This window comes from Lissotriton helveticus, chromosome 1_2 (assembly GCF_964261635.1).
Source record: "Lissotriton helveticus chromosome 1_2, aLisHel1.1, whole genome shotgun sequence".
In the NCBI taxonomy this organism is placed as follows: Eukaryota; Metazoa; Chordata; class Amphibia; order Caudata; family Salamandridae; genus Lissotriton; species Lissotriton helveticus.
In genome coordinates this window covers 231,666,310-231,684,591 of record NC_136058.1, presented here as the reverse complement: position 1 = coordinate 231,684,591, position 18,282 = coordinate 231,666,310, and the positions used below count along the sequence as shown (strand labels likewise).

Genomic DNA, 18,282 nt, shown 5'->3' with positions numbered 1-18,282 from the left:
CTGCACACCCTCCTTCTGAAAATATCCTTCTACTTACACAAATTATCAGCAGTCTCAGCAGCACCTGCTTTTACAGACTGTTATTAGATTTATTTTTTAAATCATGCTTCTTATATGAAAAGAAGTAACAGCAAAACATCACTTAAATAAGAACTCCTGTGACACCTTGGTGTGCCCATTACATGTCAAGCCACATGAATACAACATTAGATCTTCCGAAGATCATACAAGGAGAAACATTTAATAGTTTAATGAAACAACAATCTTAAAAATTGGCATTACTCTAAAAATCAAACATTGGCAACAAAGCACACAGTTATTTAGGTAAAATGTCCCTAACTATTTGAAGACATCCATCTTGGTAGCTATGTACAAGACACCGATACATAATTTCATTCCTGGTCTCATTTCCTACCCCAGTATTTCAGAATGGAGTTTAAAATAATTTCCATACATACCAATCCAGGGTACTATGAAATTATACACCATTGCGCCCTTGGGATCTAGGGAAAAGAATATAACATAGCGAGGAGGGTTAGAAATGGTTTTCGGTTACACATTTTTCCTAAATAGAATATATGATGAACAAATAGGTGTATATTATTCAAATAGTTTTATATTTAAAGAACAATTGTAAAAACAAATTGTAATTGTGTAATCTGTTGCCAGTGACTACTTACTTGAGGTAATGCAATGGCTCCATATTCTACTGTCATGTTAAAGCCCCGTTAAATTGTCATTTATGTCCACGTTTATCAGTTTTGGTAATCACATTCAAATCTGCAATCAACAAGTTCTGGAGTTCAAAAGAGGGAATACTATGACATCTATATAAGCGTTTTTTCACTTATCGTTAAATGTGGCTGTTGGACTTGGCCCTTTTGGCAGGTTCACCCCTGAACTTTTTGCTTTTAAATGTGACCTAGTGTTGGTTGTTTTTTAGCTACTGCGCACTACAACACTGTGTCCCAGTGCAAAGTGCGTGCGCAGCCTGAGTGTGTGTGGTGAGATTGGCCTGCCCTCCCATAGGAATGCATGGGGATATTTGTGTCCATGGCAGTTCCTGATGTGAGAGGAGTGCAGGGGCGAGTTTGTTATGTGCGAACTCGTGAGATTAAATGCTGCGCGACGGTTTGTGCAGATTTAATGTAACTAGTGTAGAAGTGCCACTTCTGGAAGTTGGCATGTCTGTGTGCAGTGAATGTGGATTGCCTGTCTGTCTTGTGGGTGACAGGAGCTGGCTGGTGTGCCTGGCTCCAGAAGTCAGGATGGGTCTGCCCAGTGGTGAATGGGGAGATCTGCAAGCAGATGGGAGGGAGGAGTGCACCTGGGACCTGAATAGGGCTGTGCCTACCCTCCACAATGCTAGCTCTGCCCCCTGTGGTGTGTCTGATGTCCCTAGCCTACCCTGTGAATAGGGAGAGACGCTGAGCACAACAAAGTGCTCCAGAACCAGTTGCATCTGGTTCTCCCCCTGCCCTACAGCTTCAGACAAAGGAAAATGTGTATAAAAGGGTCTGTGACCCCATGTATGTGTTCTCTCTGCGACCTAACTTGAGGGGGGCCTGCTGCTGCTGCTGGGCGCCAGGAGGACCGCCACTGGGGACTGCCTCCCTGCTGGAGGGCCCAGTGAGCTGGCCCCTGGGCACAGCCTTTGCCCCCCCCTCTGCCCTCTGAAGGACTTCCCTTGGCCTTCTTGCCTGTCGCGCCTGGGAGCACTTTATTTTTCATCCTAAAAAGCAGGCGCTGTAGTTGTCCTGAGGAGCGACGTCCTCGTGGGCTGCAGCACCGAGCTGCGATCATCTGCACAAGGGAACCCCCAGCGTGGAGTTTCGCCCGCGATTGAGCTCTGTTGCGGCGCGGGTGCCCACCCTGCATTGTCAGCCGCATTGGTAAGAACACGGGATTCCCCCGCATATCGGCTGGTTTTTAATCCCTAGCGGGTAACCACCCTGCCAGGGACCTTGCCGTTTCTTTATATCCCCTAGCGGGTGCCCACCCTGCCAGGGACTGTTGCAATAAAACGGGTGCCTACCCCGTATGGTAAAGAAAATCACCGCTCATCGGCACAGGAGCACCGCGCTGGCTCCCCGCTGACGTCAGAGGGGAACCGCGCTGTGATTGGTGCTCACGCCGGGAGTGCCTGGCAACAGAGGAAGCGCCCTCAAGGGCGCCCACAATGGCGGCCTGATCGAGGCTGCCGCGTCGGCCCCGCGTGCACCCGAATAAAGAAGCATCGATACGTACGCCCATCGGACGGACGTTCATCTGTGTGTCTTTTGACCAGATATATATCAATAGCGGTGCCCTATGATGGTTAATAACCTAATTTTTATCAAATTATCGCAATTTTTAAACTGCAAAGTATCGCTTTACACCTGGGGTTAGTCTTTTAAACCCCCGCTAGGACGCAATATTTGAGATCCTTAAGAACCTCTCACACTAACCTCTGTATCCATTGCCTGTGAACCTGTTATCGCTTTTCATGCTGAGCAAGTGGCTATATATTGAACTTCAGTGCAATCGACGGTCTCCTGATGAAGGCAGTAATGCCGAAACATGTGTAGCTTACATGTACCGCATTGCCTCCATCAGCATCTACTGTATAGTTACTGTTAATTTGTTTTGAGTTTGGAAACGTGTTGTTAATATGATTCATTATTTTATCTAAACTTTATACTTTTTGAACTCTGATTTGTTAATGTCACTATATATAAATTGATGGATGAAGCACCCGCATGCCTGTGAGAGGTACCTGACCTGAGAAAGATGTTGGCAGCCTACTCAGCAAACCCCAAATTTGAAAGACTGAAATCTCTACTGATGACGGTTGAAGAAACAGAAACACTTGTCTAGAGATCAGCACTGTCTGAGACAACTGTGGCGAAACACTCAAAGCAAGCAAGTAACTGAAACTGCATTTACCATAATGCCAGGGGCAAACCTTGCTGGGAGGTGAAGAGGTGTGCTCCCACCCCTGTTCCTGTTTAAAAGTACTCCCGCGAGTCATTGAGCGGACAAGCTCGTGGAAGAAGCACCCGCGCGCCAGTGAAAGGTACTTGACCTGATGTGATGTTTGGCAGCCTACTCAGCAAACCCCAAATTTGAAGCCTGTAATCTCTACTGATGACAGTTAAAGAACCAGAAAAAAGTGTCTAGAGATCAGCACTATCTGCGCTAACTCTGGCGAAACACAATAGAAAAGCAAACAACATGACACTGCATTTACCATAATGCCAGGGGCGAACCTTGCTGGGAGGTAAAGGGATGTGCTCCCACCCCTGTTGCTGTTTAAAAGTACTCCTGTGAGTCATTGAGCTGACGAGCTAGTGGAAGAAGCACCCGCGGGCCAGTGATAGGTACGTGACCTGATGATATGTTTGGCAGCCTACTCAGCAAACCCCAAATTTGAAGCCTGTAATCTCTACTGATGATGGTTGAAGAACTAGAAACGTGTGTCTAGAGATCAGCACTATCTGCGCCAACTCTGGCAAAACACTCGTAAATAAATTAGAAAAGCAAACAACATGAGACTACATTTACCATAATGCCAGGGGCGAACCTTGCTGGGAGGTGAAGCGGTGTGCACCCACCCCTGTTCATGCTGCTAAAATCCTTCGCAAGGAGAAGCGTAGACCTTTACAGGAAAAAAACCTCAGATTGCGTGAAGAGCAGATCCTAATCAAATGTGGAACAGATACTACAATTCGGCCCACATGTACAACAGTTTTTAGCGGTCACAGAGTCAGTAACCTATTAACAACTCGCAAATTAGGGTTTGCAAGTCGCTATTCAGAAAGGGCGTGCCAATGGCGTCCCTTCCGAATAGAGAGTGTTAGGGGGATGTACCATTGTTTTGAGACCGGAATGTGGTTGCAAAACAATCAGTTTATTGCCTACTTCAAGTAGGTGGCAAGCCAGTCACAAATGGGAAGGGGTCCTTAGTGGACCACTTTGTGACTGGCAGGAAAACATTTGTTAAGAGCAGGCAGTAGAACCACTGCTTACTTCTAAAAAATGAAACAGAGACGTTTAATTTTTCCTTTTTAAATACATCCTGTTTCCCTTAAGGAAAACAGGCTGCATTTTTGGGGAAAAAGCAGCCACAGACTTGGTGATCTGTTGGCCCCAGCAGGCCACCATGACTGCGAGGGCCAGCCATTCCCAATGGGTTGCAAATTGCAACCTGCCTCATGAATATTAATGAGGCAGGTCCCTTACGACCCATTTGGGAATCACAAGCAGTGTCTGAGACACTGTTGTACATTTCATTTTGCGACTTACAAATTGTGAGTTGCTAAAAATGCAAATTGAAATGGTGGTACATGTGCCCCTTGGTCTTAGCCAAAAAGCCCTGAGGCTGCTCCCCTCAGCAAGCTGTCTTCACCCGCTGATCCTACTGAATGGCAGCCAGGAGGGCTGCTGGTGGTGTCTGACCTGCCTCGGGCCACTTTCGCAAACAGATAATTTGTGAGGCTGAGTTCCTCATGCTTCAAATTCTGGCCCCATTAACTTTCTTTGGGACCAAAACAGTGGGCTCGAAGAGAAAGGACTGTTGGGACATTGAATTTTAAATCAGCCTGCAGTATTACGGGCTGTTACTCAGTGTCCCAACAGTGAGCAGAAAAAGACTGCAGTATCACGGGTTGTTACTCGGTGTCTCGAACGTGAGCAGAACTAGACAGCAGAGTCATATACTGTTACTCTGTTTCATAACAGTAAGCAGAACAAGACAGCAGTATCACAGGCTGTTACTCGGTGTCTCGAGAGTGAGCAACAAGGACGGAGGAGGGTCCTCCACCCTGCTCCCAGTGCAGCAAACATGAATAATAAAATGGTAATAAAATGATTTTATTACTGTTTTATTTTCAACACTTGCCAGCCCGAGGCAAATGTTGGGGCGAGGCCAGCACTGCTGACTGGCAGCAGGAGAGCAGAAATGGTGCACACCTAAAGTTGCCTGGCATGGACACTTTAAACCTCTCCACCCGAGCGGTCTTAGACAGCTTAGTGGAGAGGAGGCACATCCCTCCAGTGCCTGTAGGAGCACCGAGACAGCCCGCTCCAACCAATCCTGGCACTGCTCTCATGCTGGTTAACAGCATGAAAGCAGCAATAGGATTGCTTAAAGGAGTTGGCTCAAAGAAACCTTGCTGCTGAACTGTGGGACAGGAGAGGACTGAAGTAGGCTAATACTTTTTTTTCTTTTCATTTAATGTACTGTTTTATTTATTTCTGCACACTGCCAGACAGTGTGAAAAACTCACACTGTCTTCAGCCTCAACTGCAGAGTTCTCAATCGTGGCCCATTACAAAAACAGTTTCTAATGGACCATTACTGAGAGATTTAGGTTTGTGCCTAAGGGCATTCCTGGAGTGCCCGTCTGATCGCCCCACCACTTTCTAAAGCAGTCAGTCGCCACTGCAAGACAGCAGTGTCAAGGTCTGTTACTCTGAGTCCCAATAGTGAGCAGCAAAAGACTCCAGTATCACGGGCTGTTACTCAGTGTTCTGACAGTGAGCAGCACAAGACAGCTGCTTCTTGGTGTCCTGACACAGAGCAGCACAAGCTTGCAGCATCACAGGCTGTTACTCTGTATTCCATCAGTGAGCAGCACAAGCCTGTAGTATCACAGGCTGTTACTCTGTATTCCATTAGTGAGTAGCACAAGACTGCAGTATCGCAAGCTGTTACTCTCTTTCCCGACAGCGAGCAGCACAAGACTGCAGTAGCATGGGCTGTTACTCTCTCTACCGAAAGAGAGTGGCACAAGACTGCAGTAGCATGGGCTGTTACTCTCTCCCGACAGAGAGTGGAACAAGACTGCAGTAGCACGGGCTGTTACTCTCTCTCCCGACAGAGAGCAGCACAAGACTGCAGTAGCATGGGCTGTTACTCCCTCTCCCGACACAGAGTGGCACAAGACTTTAGTAGCATGGGCTGTTACTCTCTCTCCCGACAGAGCGGCACAGGACTGCAGTAGCACGGGCTGTTACTCTCTTTTCCCACAGTGAGCAGCACAAGACTGCAGTATCACAGCTGTTAATCTCTGTCCCAACAGTGAGCAGCACATGACTGCAGTATCACAAGCGGTTACTCTCTTTCCCGACAGCGAGCAGCACAAGACTGCAGTTACTCTCTCTCCCGACAGAGAGCGGCACAAGACTTGTGCTGCTCGCTGTCGGGAAAGAGAGTAACAGTTTGCGATACTACAGTCTTGTGCTGCTCACTGTCGAGCCAGAGATTAACAGCTGTGATACTGCATTCTTGTGCTGCTCACTGAGGGAAAAGAGAGTAACAGCCCGTGCTACTGCAGTCTTGTAGCGCTCTCTGTCGAGAGAGAGTAACAGCCCATGCTACTGCAGTCTTGTAGTGCTCTCTGTCGAGAGAGAGAGTAACAGCCGTAGTAGCATGGGCTGTTATTCTCTGTCCCAACTGTGAGCAGAACAAGACTGCAGTATCGCAAGCTGTTACTCTCTTTCCCGACAGCCAGCAGCACAAGAGTGCAGTAGCATGGGCTGTTACTCTCTCTCCCGACAGAGCAGCACAAGACTGCAGTAGCATGGGCTGTTATTCTCTGCCCAGACACTGAGCAGCACAAGACTGCAGTATCGCAAGCTGTTACTCTTTTTCCCGACAGCGAGCAGCACAAGACTGCAGTAGCATGGGCTGTTACTCTCTCTCCCGAAAGAGAGTGGCACAAGACTGCAGTAGCATGGGCTGTTACTCTCTCTCCCGACAGAGAGCGGCACAAGACTGCAGTAGCACGGGCTGTTACTCTCTCTCCCGACAGAGAGCGGCACAAGACTGCAGTAGCATGGGCTGTTACTCTCTCTCTCTCGACAGAAAGCGGCACAAGACTGCAGTAGCACGGGCTGTTACTCTCTCTCCCGACAGAGAGCGGCACAAGACTGCAGTAGCATGGGCTGTTACTCTCTCTCTCGACAGAGAGCACTACAAGACTGCAGTAGCATGGGCTGTTACTCTCTCTCGACAGAGAGCGCTACAAGACTGCAGTAGCACGGGCTGTTACTCTCTTTTCCCTCAGTGAGCAGCACAAGAATGCAGTATCACAGCTGTTAATCTCTGGCTCGACAGTGAGCAGCACAAGACTGTAGTATCGCAAACTGTTACTCTCTTTCCCGACAGCGAGCAGCACAAGACTGCAGTAGCATGGGCTGTTACTCCCTCTCCCGACACAGAGTGGCACAAGACTTTAGTAGCATGGGCTGTTACTCTCTCTCCAGACAGAGCGGCACAGGACTGCAGTAGCACGGGCTGTTACTCTCTTTTCCCACAGTGAGCAGCACAAGACTGCAGTAGCACAGCTGTTAATCTCTGGCTCGACAATGAGCAGCACAAGACTGTAGTATCGCAAGCTGTTACTCTCTTTCCCGACAGCGAGCAGCAAAAGACTGCAGTAGCATGGGCTGTTATTCTCTCTCCCGACAGAGAGCGGCACAAGACTGCAGTAGCATGGGCTGTTACTCTCTCTCCTGACAGAGAGCGGCACAAGACTGCAGTAGCATGGGCTGTTACTCTCCCTCCCGACAGAGAGCGGCACAAGACTGCAGTAGCATGGGCTGTTACTCTCCCTCCCGACAGAGAGCGGCACAAGACTGCAGTAGCATGGGCTGTTACTCTCCCTCCCGACAGAGAGCGGCACAAGACTGCAGTAGCATGGGCTGTTACTCTCCCTCCCGACAGAGAGCGGCACAAGACTGCAGTAGCACGGGCTGTTACTCTCTCTCCTGACAGAGAGCGGCACAAGCCTGCAGTATCACAGGCTGTTACTCTGTTCCATCAGTGAGTAGCACAAGACTGCAGTATCGCAAACTGTTACTCTCTTTCCCAACAGCGAGGAGCACAAGACTGCAGTAGCATGGGCTGTTACTCTCTATCCCGACAGAGGGGCACATGACTGCAGTAGCACGGGCTGCTACTCTCTTTTCCCACAGTGAGCAGCACAAGACTGCAGTATCACAGCTGTTAATCTCTGTCCCAACAGTGAGCAGCACAAGACTGCAGTATCGCAAGCTGTTACTCTCTTTCCAGACAGCGAGCAGAACAAGACTGCAGTTACTCTCTCTCCCGACAGAGAGCGGCACAAGACTGCAGTAGCATGAGCTGGTATTCTCTGTCCCGACTGTGAGCAGAACAAGACTGCAGTATCGCAAGCTGTTACTCTCTTTCCCGACAGCCAGCAGCACAAGACTGCGGTAGCATGGGCTGTTACTCTCTGTCCAGACACTGAGCAGCACAAGACTGCAGTATCGCAAGCTGTTACTCTTTTTCCCGACAGCGAGCAGCACAAGACGGCAGTAGCATGGGCTGTTACTCTCTCTCCCGAAAGAGAGCAGCACACGACTGCAGTAGCACGGGCTGTTACTCTCTCTCCCGACAGAGCGGCACAAGACTGCAGTAGCATGGGCTGTTACTCTCTCACTCGACAGAGAACGCTACAAGACTGCAGTAGCACGGGCTGTTACTCTCTTTTCCCACATTGAGCAGCACAAGACTGCAGAATCACAGCTGTTATTCTCTGTCCCGGCAGAAGGCGGCACAAGACTGCAGTATCATGGGCTGTTACTCTCTGTCCCGAAAGATAGCGGCACAAGACTGCAGTAGCACGGGCTGTTACTCTCTCTCCCGACAGAGAGCCGCACAAGACTGCAGTAGCATGGGCTGTTACTCTCTCTCCCGAAAGAGAGCGGCACAAGACTGCAGTAGCACGGGCTGTTACTCTCTCTCCTGACAGAACGCGGCACAAGACTGCAGTAGCATGGGCTGTTACTCTCTCTCTCGACAGAGAGCGCTACAAGACTGCAGTAGCACGGGCTGTTACTCTCTTTTCCCACAGTGAGCAGCACAAGACTGCAGAATCACAGCTGTTATTCTCTGTCCCGGCAGAAAGCGGCACAAGACTGCAGTATCATGGGCTGTTACTCTCTGTCCTGACAGTGAGTAGCCCACGACAGCTGTATCAAGGGGAAGTGTGAACAAAAATATTAAGCTTCATGGGATTTTATTTCCTGTATATTTTTTATTAATTTTGTGGGAGAGTACCACTTGACATCTGTTTAAGAAGTAAGTGACTACAGGAAACATGTTTAAAAGTAGTTGACAGGATTAACTGCCCTCTTTTCTAGCAGGATCATGAATTGGCACAAGGAATGCCAAAGAGGCTGGTTTACAATTGAAAATGGAACCCCAAACTTATTGTCTTTGCCAATGATAACACTTCAGTGTTTTTTGCAACGTCAACCTCCTCCCCAACCCCTGCCTCCTATGTTTATGAAGTGTGAACAGTTAAAATCAAGCAATTCAATGTGCACTCAAGTCCTTGTTAGCTGTAGGCTTTGAAAGTTCGAATCCGTGTAAATGAGGATGGCCATTCCTCAAACCAAGTTGCTATTGCCTGATGCGCGGAAAGTAGGGAGATCCAAACAGGTAAACCACAATAAAAAGGGCAAATACAAAACTCAAAGTATTTCCGCCCCCCCCCCCCCCCCCCCCCCGGGTCCCCACCCCTGGTTAACCGAATGTGAAAAAAAAGTACATCTACGATTACCCACCTCCTCTACCGAAGATAACTTTTGCATATTCAGGGTGATTGATGGCCAAAGATGCGAAGGTATTTCCCATCCACATGGGAAATCCGTAGTTGTATTTGTGTGTCCATGACACCAACCTGGCCAGGTCTGTTCCATCTTGTTTAAACTGCAGAATTGAAGAAACAGAATAAATCAGTTCTATCAGAATACACTCGGATTATTACACCATGTTAATATCTCCATCAATTCCATCCTATCTTGTCTCCTAAAGCTCTCAATGCATTTATGGATCCATACTTTTAAATCGGTTTCAAGGAGAAAGACATAAAAGAATATATGAAAAAACAAAAAACAGAAAAAACACAACTCCAAATTTCTACACCCGCCACCGAAACTCCCATACGCACTCGACTTTAAAATGCTCTTGGGTTTCTATGATGCCATCTTCTAAAGAGGTTGTATAAACTGCCATCAAAGTCGACTACCACCAATACTTTTTTTAAAATATAAAGCATTTTAAGAGTAACCAGGACGATGAAGCGCTAGTTTCTACAGGCCTGTTTAGGACTCTCCATGTTCTGGGTCTCTCCAGCAGGGGCGTCTTCAACCCCTGCCCCTCTCCCTCCCACACACAGACACTGTACCAGCTACAGTAGGGGTGGGGTGGGGTTGTTGATGGGCCTCGTCTCTCTGCAACTCGGCAGACAAAGGCTTATAATTAACGTGAAAGGGTGGGTGGAGTTAGTGAGAGGATGGATGAGGGAAAGGGTGGATGGATAATGAGAGAATGGATGGATGGATTGATGAGTGAGTGAAAGCATGAATGATGAAAGGGTAAATGGATGGTTGGAGTTAAAGGCTGTGTGGATTGGCAGGTTGAAAGAGTGGACGGATGGATGAGTGAAAGGATGAATGAGTGAGGAAATATATAAGGATGGATGAGTGAAAGAATGGGTGGATAGGTGAAAGGGTAAATAGATGGACAGAGGAGTGAAAGGTTGGATGGATGTGTGAGTGGAATGGTGGATGGATATTTGAGAGAAAGCGTAGATGGATAGATGCATGAATGAATGAGTAAAGTATGGATGTAAGGATGAATGAGTGGAAGGGTGGAAGGATGGATGAGTGAAAGGGTGAATGGATGGATGAGTGAAAGGGTGGATGGAGGATGAGAGGAAGAATGGAAGAGTGAGTGAAAGGATTGATGGATTAGTGAAAGGGTAAATGGATGGATGGGATGAAAGGCTGGATGAATGGATGGAGAGAAAGGGTGGATGTATGGACAGAGGGAAAGGATGAATGGATGGATGGGCGAGTGAAAAGATGGATAAGTGATCAATCACACGAAAACATCCTACTGTTGGGTGTGAGCATAGGATCGAATGTTTAAAGCTATAAACAAGAAAACTAATAGGACCACAGACTCCTAATACCAGCAAAGCTGTGATGAGCAACCTTTCTAAGGCCTTACATCGTCTGTAGTGTATTATCATATTACAAATATTCTCCTGAGCAAGGCTGGCAAAACTTCATTGTACTGAATACGGAGTGTCGTATTTCTGACCCTTTCCCAGTTATAGGTAGAAGATGCAGCATTATTGTTTGTGCACCACAGTATTGCCTGTTTGCCTCTTTATGATTATTTTTCCATGGAAGATGGCGCCCATGAACCACTGTAGACGTGTGGAAATTACACCAAACCTCTGGATTCTGATTCGGATGTAATTTCCTATGTGCTCCTCAGATGGGATTTTCGCCGGTCACTAAATTCCCCTGGTACTCCGGATAAGAGTATTACACTCAAGTGAACATGTCTTGGACTAGAGCAACCTAAAGAAGCATTCAAGGTTTCAGTTGTCTTTCCAAACCACATCACTGTAATCTCTAGGAAATAATGATACTCAGGACCTGATTAGAAGTTTGGCAGTCTTGGAGCACGCTGCCATGACTATGGGTTTGGACCGCCAAACCCATAGTCATTTCACCTGGCGGATAACGAGTTGTAATCCTGGTGGGCGGTACTGCTGCAGCGGTCCCATGGACTGCCTTTCTAGGGCTCGAAGGACAGCCAAAGAGCGCTGCAGCGCGTTCCTACACAAGGAGAAATGCTCCATGTTGTGCATTTTTTCCTGTGAAGGTAATGGGGATGCCGAATAGTCCGGGGGAACAAAATGTGCCCCCTGCATGCACCCCTGTGTAAGGGCCCGCTGAGTTGCCTCACCATCACACTTTTCGTTGCCGGGTTCACCACCATGAAAAGGGTCTCGGTGCCAACTCGTAATATGCTTGGCAGTACCAATCTGTGATCCCCAGTGGTTGCTGTGGTCCGACTTCCAAACTCAAAATACGGTGGTCGGACCGCTGGGGCGGGGCTTGCCGCCACCATGGGTTCTGCAGTCTCATGGACCCCCCAACTCGCAATTGGGACCGCAGTATGTTGTGGCCACCACAGTACGGAAGCTGCACTAGTGGCAACTTCAGTAGACCTTTGGACCTGATGTGATGAAGTTGAGAAAACGCCCTTAAAACTGCTTCATGTTTCTGCAGAGATCTGTCACCATAATAATGTACTACTGTTTATTAGATTTTTATGTTTTCTTTTTTAATTCATTAAAAATACTGTGTTTTTTACATGATTCTTGAAGTTTACTTTTCCCTTAAATTCATTATTATATTGATATGATTCATTTATAATTGTAGGAATTGTTTGCTCTCATATCTGCAGAGATCTACAGTGTAACCCATTCCATCCTCAATGACTGTCTTGGCACCGAGTGCAGGAAGTTCCTGCTCGCCAGTAAAATTCTTCCTTTCTGAATATTCACACAGTCAATTTATTTTCCTTAATTTCCCGCCAGCCTCAGACATATCACCCATTCCGTTTAACCTTTATATGAAGCTGCTGGATGGGTTAACTGGCTTGTTTATCTTCAACACTCTTTTACTAAAAACAACAGCTCATGATCAAACTGGATCATAAGTCTCCCAGTTATACATGGTGGCTCGAGGTGCGTCTACAGGGAACCCAGAGCGGAATCGCGTCCAACTTTCTAAAACCGAACAGGAAAAATGATGAGTTTCTTTTTTTTTTCTTCAAAATATTTTATTACTTTTGAGAAAACAGGCATATAGTCAAACATCATTGTGATACAAACAAAGGTTGAGCACCTGCATCAGTAAAACCAGCACCTGCATCAGTAAAACCAAACATATGATGTACAGATGACGCACAAAGTGCTGTTGGCTTACATACATTAAATGCCAAAATATTAATGACAATTGGATATATGAGATCTTCTAATTAATGATATGACACAAGTCACAGATAGGAGGAAAAAACACAGTGGGTCTAAAAGGCCCACATTCCTAAAAATACCTTGTAGTACATCCAGAAGGGTATGTGAGCAGATGGTAACAGAAATATTGCACCTTGTGTGTCTGGACTTTAACAAGTGTATGTTGTTCCGAGAAGTATGTCATATTGACGTATCGGCTTCATTATCAAGAAAACCCAAATGTAAAACGGGATTTGGAGGAGAAAGGGGGGGCAGAAGTGGGGGGGATGACTGCTATCTAGATGTGGCTAAGAGATTTAATTTCAAGAACCAGTTAGAGGTTGCGCTGTGAGCCCATGCGAGCTTAGGGCCATATGTATAAAGCTAATTTGTGTCCGCAAATGCTGCAAATCGCTAAAATAGTGCGTTTGTGAATGCAAAATAGCATGTCCCAATGTATGACAGTGTTCTGCATCACAAAGTTGAGACTCACAAAAATTGCCATTTCCCAAATTTGCGAGGCAACAAATATGCGAAAAACCATTAGCGAATTCGCAATTTGAGAATCCCAAATTACAAATTCGCAAAAATGTATGTTGCAGATTGTGAATTTGCAATAGAATGTATGAAAAATTCGCAAATTGCGAATAAGTAAAAATCGCAACTTCAAATTAGCACCAACTCAGGGCAGGTGGTAACCAGGTGCAACCTTTTTAAAGAGGACCAGAATGCCTCAGTGTCTTTCACAAAGGCAGTGCTGTATGTCATAACGAGGAGGAAGAGGATTCAAGCAGCAGCATAGAGAAGGAGGAATAGACAGGAACGTGTTTACAGAGTGCACATAGCCCTGTTCCAGCAGACAGAGGAAGAAATACATGAGAAGTAAAGACTAGACTCAGCAACTATACTAGACCTGATAGCGGACCTACAACCTATACTTGAGCATCCAAACAGCAGGACCCAAGCCATTCCAACATATGTGCAGGTCTTCTGTTCACTGCACCTACTAGCATCAGGGAGCTTCCTGGAGGTCACAGCTACAGCATGAGGAGTGTCCCAAAGTTGCCTGTCGCGCTTCTTTCATGCATTCTTGGATGCAATGGTACAGAGGATACACCATTACATCAGATTCCCCACCACACAACAGGCATTGCAGCTGACCAAATTCGATTTCTACCAGATAGCGCAGTTTCCCCATGTACTCGGGTGCATTGATGGGACACATGTAGCCCTCTGTCCCCCCTCAGATCACTCTGATGGACTCATTACTTCTGCATGAATAGGACCGTGATTAACCATATGCCTTTTATCCTGTAAGTGACAGTGCATATGCTGTGCGCTCATTCCTTCTCACACCATACCTCAATCCGGCTAATCAGAGTGAAAGAAAATACAATGGCGCACACACGTCAACGCACAATGTCATCGAGCCGACATTTGGAATACTGAAGAGCAGGTTCCACTATCTGCACAACAGTGGAGGAGCACTGCAGTATAGGCTAGAGACCTGTTGCAAGATCGTGGCTACTTGTGTCATGCTGCACAACGTCGCAACAACAAAAGGCATACCAGTGGAACTCACATATTCTGAATCCGATTAAGATGAGGAACCAGGTCCACGTCTCAGACCGGCAGGTGGTGTAGGTGCAGCAGATGGCAGACAGAGACGTGATGAAATAACACACAACTATTTCTAGGTGAGTAATGATGACACAAATCAAGACATGACTGTTGAATGACCATGTTTTAATATACCTTAACACCAGGTAAAATTTATTCACACAGCCTACCAATCACAAGTATAGTGTGGCTTTTGTTGTTTAACATGTCATGTACACAGGACATGAAAAATTGAATGACATATATACGTATGCCATGGGTTACTTCACCCCTTAGCATTACTCTGTGGCAACACTGTCTTTTTTTTTCCATCCACGGACAGCAGTTGCACGCTCAATGTACAGACAGTCCTCCCTTGATGAGGCATCTGATACAGCTCCCTGCCTCACACTACGCCGTCTGAGTTCAGTCATGGGTAGGGTTATGCTGCTGCAGCTAAAGACCAACTCACTGTCCCCTGCCCCCAGAATTCCTGTGCCAGCTATGTTTGCTGTCTGTAGCTGGTCAACTGCATTGGTGGCCTGCACCAGACCCTTGGCAACATCCTGGCTTCAGTATGCCATTTCAGTCTGCATCAACACGGTGCGTCTTGATAGTACAGATTTGGCATTGCACAAACGGTTGACTGCCTTACTATAATGAACCAGACGAGTGAATAGATGTTGCTTTTCCCTCCGTCTGGATGCATGGTCCCTCTGCATTGTGACACAGACCTCTTTGATGGTTACGGTCATTTCCTTAATGCTGTCAGCACATGCCTTATTGCCCTCTTCAACAGTGTTGTTTAGCTCCCTGATGCCATCCTTTATGTCTGTTAGATTGTGATTGTCAATCACAATCTAACAGACATAAAGGATGTCAATCACAATCTAACAGACATAAAGGATGTCAGACACCAGCTGCATGTTCATTGACCACATGCTTTTTGCTTGCAGACGCTGAACCTTGACCATTGTGCCCTCCAGCCCAAAATAGATAGAAGATACATCTCCTACGTCTGTGGTGTTTTGTGTTCTTGGATTGCGTCTCATGTGACTGCTATTGCTACGGTGTATAGGAGACTGGTCATGTTGCTGCTGTGCCTTCTCTTCTTGGCATGGATGTGGCTCATCCTGTATACCTTCCAGCTCTCCCTCCAACTCCTGCAGTGGAGCCATAGTGTAACCGCGTTGTGTTTGCGCAGGTGTTGGCTGTGTTGTGTGCTCTGTCTCCTCTCCCCCTGCCTGTTCTTGTAGCTGTGGTGCCTCATCAAGTTCTGTGTAGTCACCCTGTGTCGCAGGTTCACCTGTGAATACAAGAGAACTACTTATTGTGTGTCTTGCTTTCTGTTATTTACAAAATTACATTCAATACAGTTGGTGTACCGAACTGCTGTGATTCAATTAGTTTTTTTACTGTTGTGTCTCAACTCCAGATATATTGCTGTGTGTCAATGCTTAACTGTGTTATGTGTGTAACTACCTCTCCCAAGATGCATTGATGGGTGACCACAAAATTGTGGAACGGAGTGGCAATGATACTTAAATATTGAGGCATACCTTGTCTGGTGTTGGGTGTGTCTGAGCTGTCAATATCTGCCACCACGCTGACGCTTTCTGGCTGTAGGGTAGACTCCACCAAATCCTCAAGGGGTGTGGATGCAGGCTCAGTGGATGGACCGCCACCAGTTTTCTTTGCCTAAGCAAGCCTGTTGGCAAGTCGTAATAACGCTTGCATAGGTCCTCGAGAGAACGCTCTGTGACACCAATGGCATTTACCTTAGTCTGTATGTCCAGCCAGATTTTACGCTTCTCTGACTCTGAGATGTGCAGAGATGTCTTGCCAAACAGCTGTTCATGGCTCCTCACCATCTGCTCAATGAGGACCTCAAATTCTTTTTCACAGAATGTTTGTGTCCTTTTCCTTACAGCATCCTCCTTTGCCCTCTCCTGTGTATCCATGGTGTTTTTGATGGTGTCTTTGCACTACAGATGGACTTCTGAGTGGTATGCTCCTACTCTCAGCCTCTAACACAGCCTCAGGCAATCAGAAACAGCATGGGCAGTGACACTTCCTGGTTGTTATGACATCATGCTGCATCTGAATAGCAGATTCGCAAAATTGTGATTTCTTAATTGTGATTTCGCTATTAAGGAATCACAATTTAAGAAATCCGTAATTGCGATTTTTACCGATTCCCTATTTTTTGGCAAATTTTTACCTACATACCGTTTTGAGATTCTCAAATAGCGTTTCAGTAGAAATCGCTATTTGGGAATAGCAATTCGTTTTTTTGATACTTTTGGCCCTTAGTTCAATGTATTTATCAAGGGATTGCCAAACTGCACTAGAGATTGGGGGTGCAGCCTGAATCTTAGACTGTAAGGTTGTACCCCATGGAGGAAGGAGACCCATGCCAACCATGTGTGATATGATAGATGGTTGAAAGATTTCCATTCTGAAAGGATGACGTTAACTGCAATGATCAGAAGGTCTAGCAGTGCCATATCATTGGCTCCTAAGGGCAGCGCGGTTACTGAGGCCCATGGATCAATGCTACTACAGAGAAGGATAAGGTTATGGCTATGTCAAATATAACTCACAAATGGCTTTGTATCGGTAGCCAGTATGAGTCAAGCAACTGGCAGCCCGGTTCTTGACTGCATTTCCAGTACTTGCCATTTTCTCGTAGTTTCAATGTATGCAATTGATCTGGGGTCCAGTGCAGGAGATTCATTGTATAGAATTTGGACTGGATAAGAGAGGGAGCAATTTTATTGCTCAGGGAGAGTTTGCCAAACTTATGGCAGTTATTAACCATGAAATGTTTTTTTTAAAACCTATGTCAAAATGTTTAGACCATTTGGTGTATAAAATTGAATCCTGTGATAGTTGTTGGTCGGACAGGAACTTGTACATTTTTGAGGCAACATGTCCAGAATGTTTCCATGGGGTGAGGTGAGTAACTAGAGTCTAGTGTTTAGAAAGATTGAGTTTGGAGAGTTTGATTTTCATCTTTAGGAAACTGTGGAAATCCAATTCGGAGAGGTTTAGCGTTATGGCAAGTGAAGAGTGGAGTGGGTCGTAAAGCTCCCCGATTCGCCTGATGCATTTGGAGGCCCACAAAGGGGCAATGGTAGGAGCGACCTCAGCACTGACTTTGGATTGAGCCACAGTGACGACCATCTGGAGTTTTGAACAGATTTCAGCAGCCATCTGTCTAGCATTTTTAGCACGTTTGCAGTATCCGTAAGTATACGAAAGGAGTGTGGAGCAGTAAATTTCAACATTGTGATAAAAGAGGATGTGCTAAAAGGGGAAAAAATATCACGTTCAATATTCAACCAGAGTGGGGGATTTTGTGAATCTGGTAGTAGCCATACAGCAGCTTGGGCAGCCAGGAAAGCTGATCGGTAGAGATTCCAATGTGAAAGGTTACCTCCCCCTGCCCGCATGATGTTCTTCCTGAGGGATTTGTATGAGATCCTCGCTATCTTGTCGCTCCAAAGAAATTTAAGGTGATTTTATCCATTTCCTGGAAAAAGGAGGGGGACAGTTTTAAAGGTAGCATGGATGACAGAAAGTTCACTATCGGTGTGATAATCATTTGGAGCCTACCCCACCAGGATATAAATTTGGGGGACCAAGCGGGCAAGGTGATCTCTAACCTTGGCAATTGTCTGTGATTCATTGAAAAGTAGTGAATCAGTAAGATTTTTACAGAACCAAATCCCCAGATATTTAAGACATGTGGACTGTCATTTAAGTCCTGAGTCACCTAAATGTGAAGGGAGACAAAGGTTATAAAGGAAATACCTTATTTTTGTCCTTATTTAAGGTGTATCCAGAGACC

The 18,282-nt window shown here is 46.3% G+C and overlaps 1 protein-coding gene across 1 annotated transcript in view; it reads right to left on the bottom strand.

Moving 5' to 3' along the window:
* Positions 1 to 18,282, bottom strand: part of LOC144799989 (cytochrome P450 4B1-like) — a 216,099-nt gene that overhangs the window by 131,379 nt on the left and 66,438 nt on the right. Inside the window, exons 2-3 of the mRNA XM_078671646.1 lie at positions 9,577 to 9,721; positions 459 to 503 (exon numbers count right to left, since the gene is read on the bottom strand). Coding sequence (XP_078527772.1) covers positions 459 to 503; positions 9,577 to 9,721 — 190 coding nt within the window. The remainder of the gene's footprint in view (positions 1 to 458; positions 504 to 9,576; positions 9,722 to 18,282) is intronic.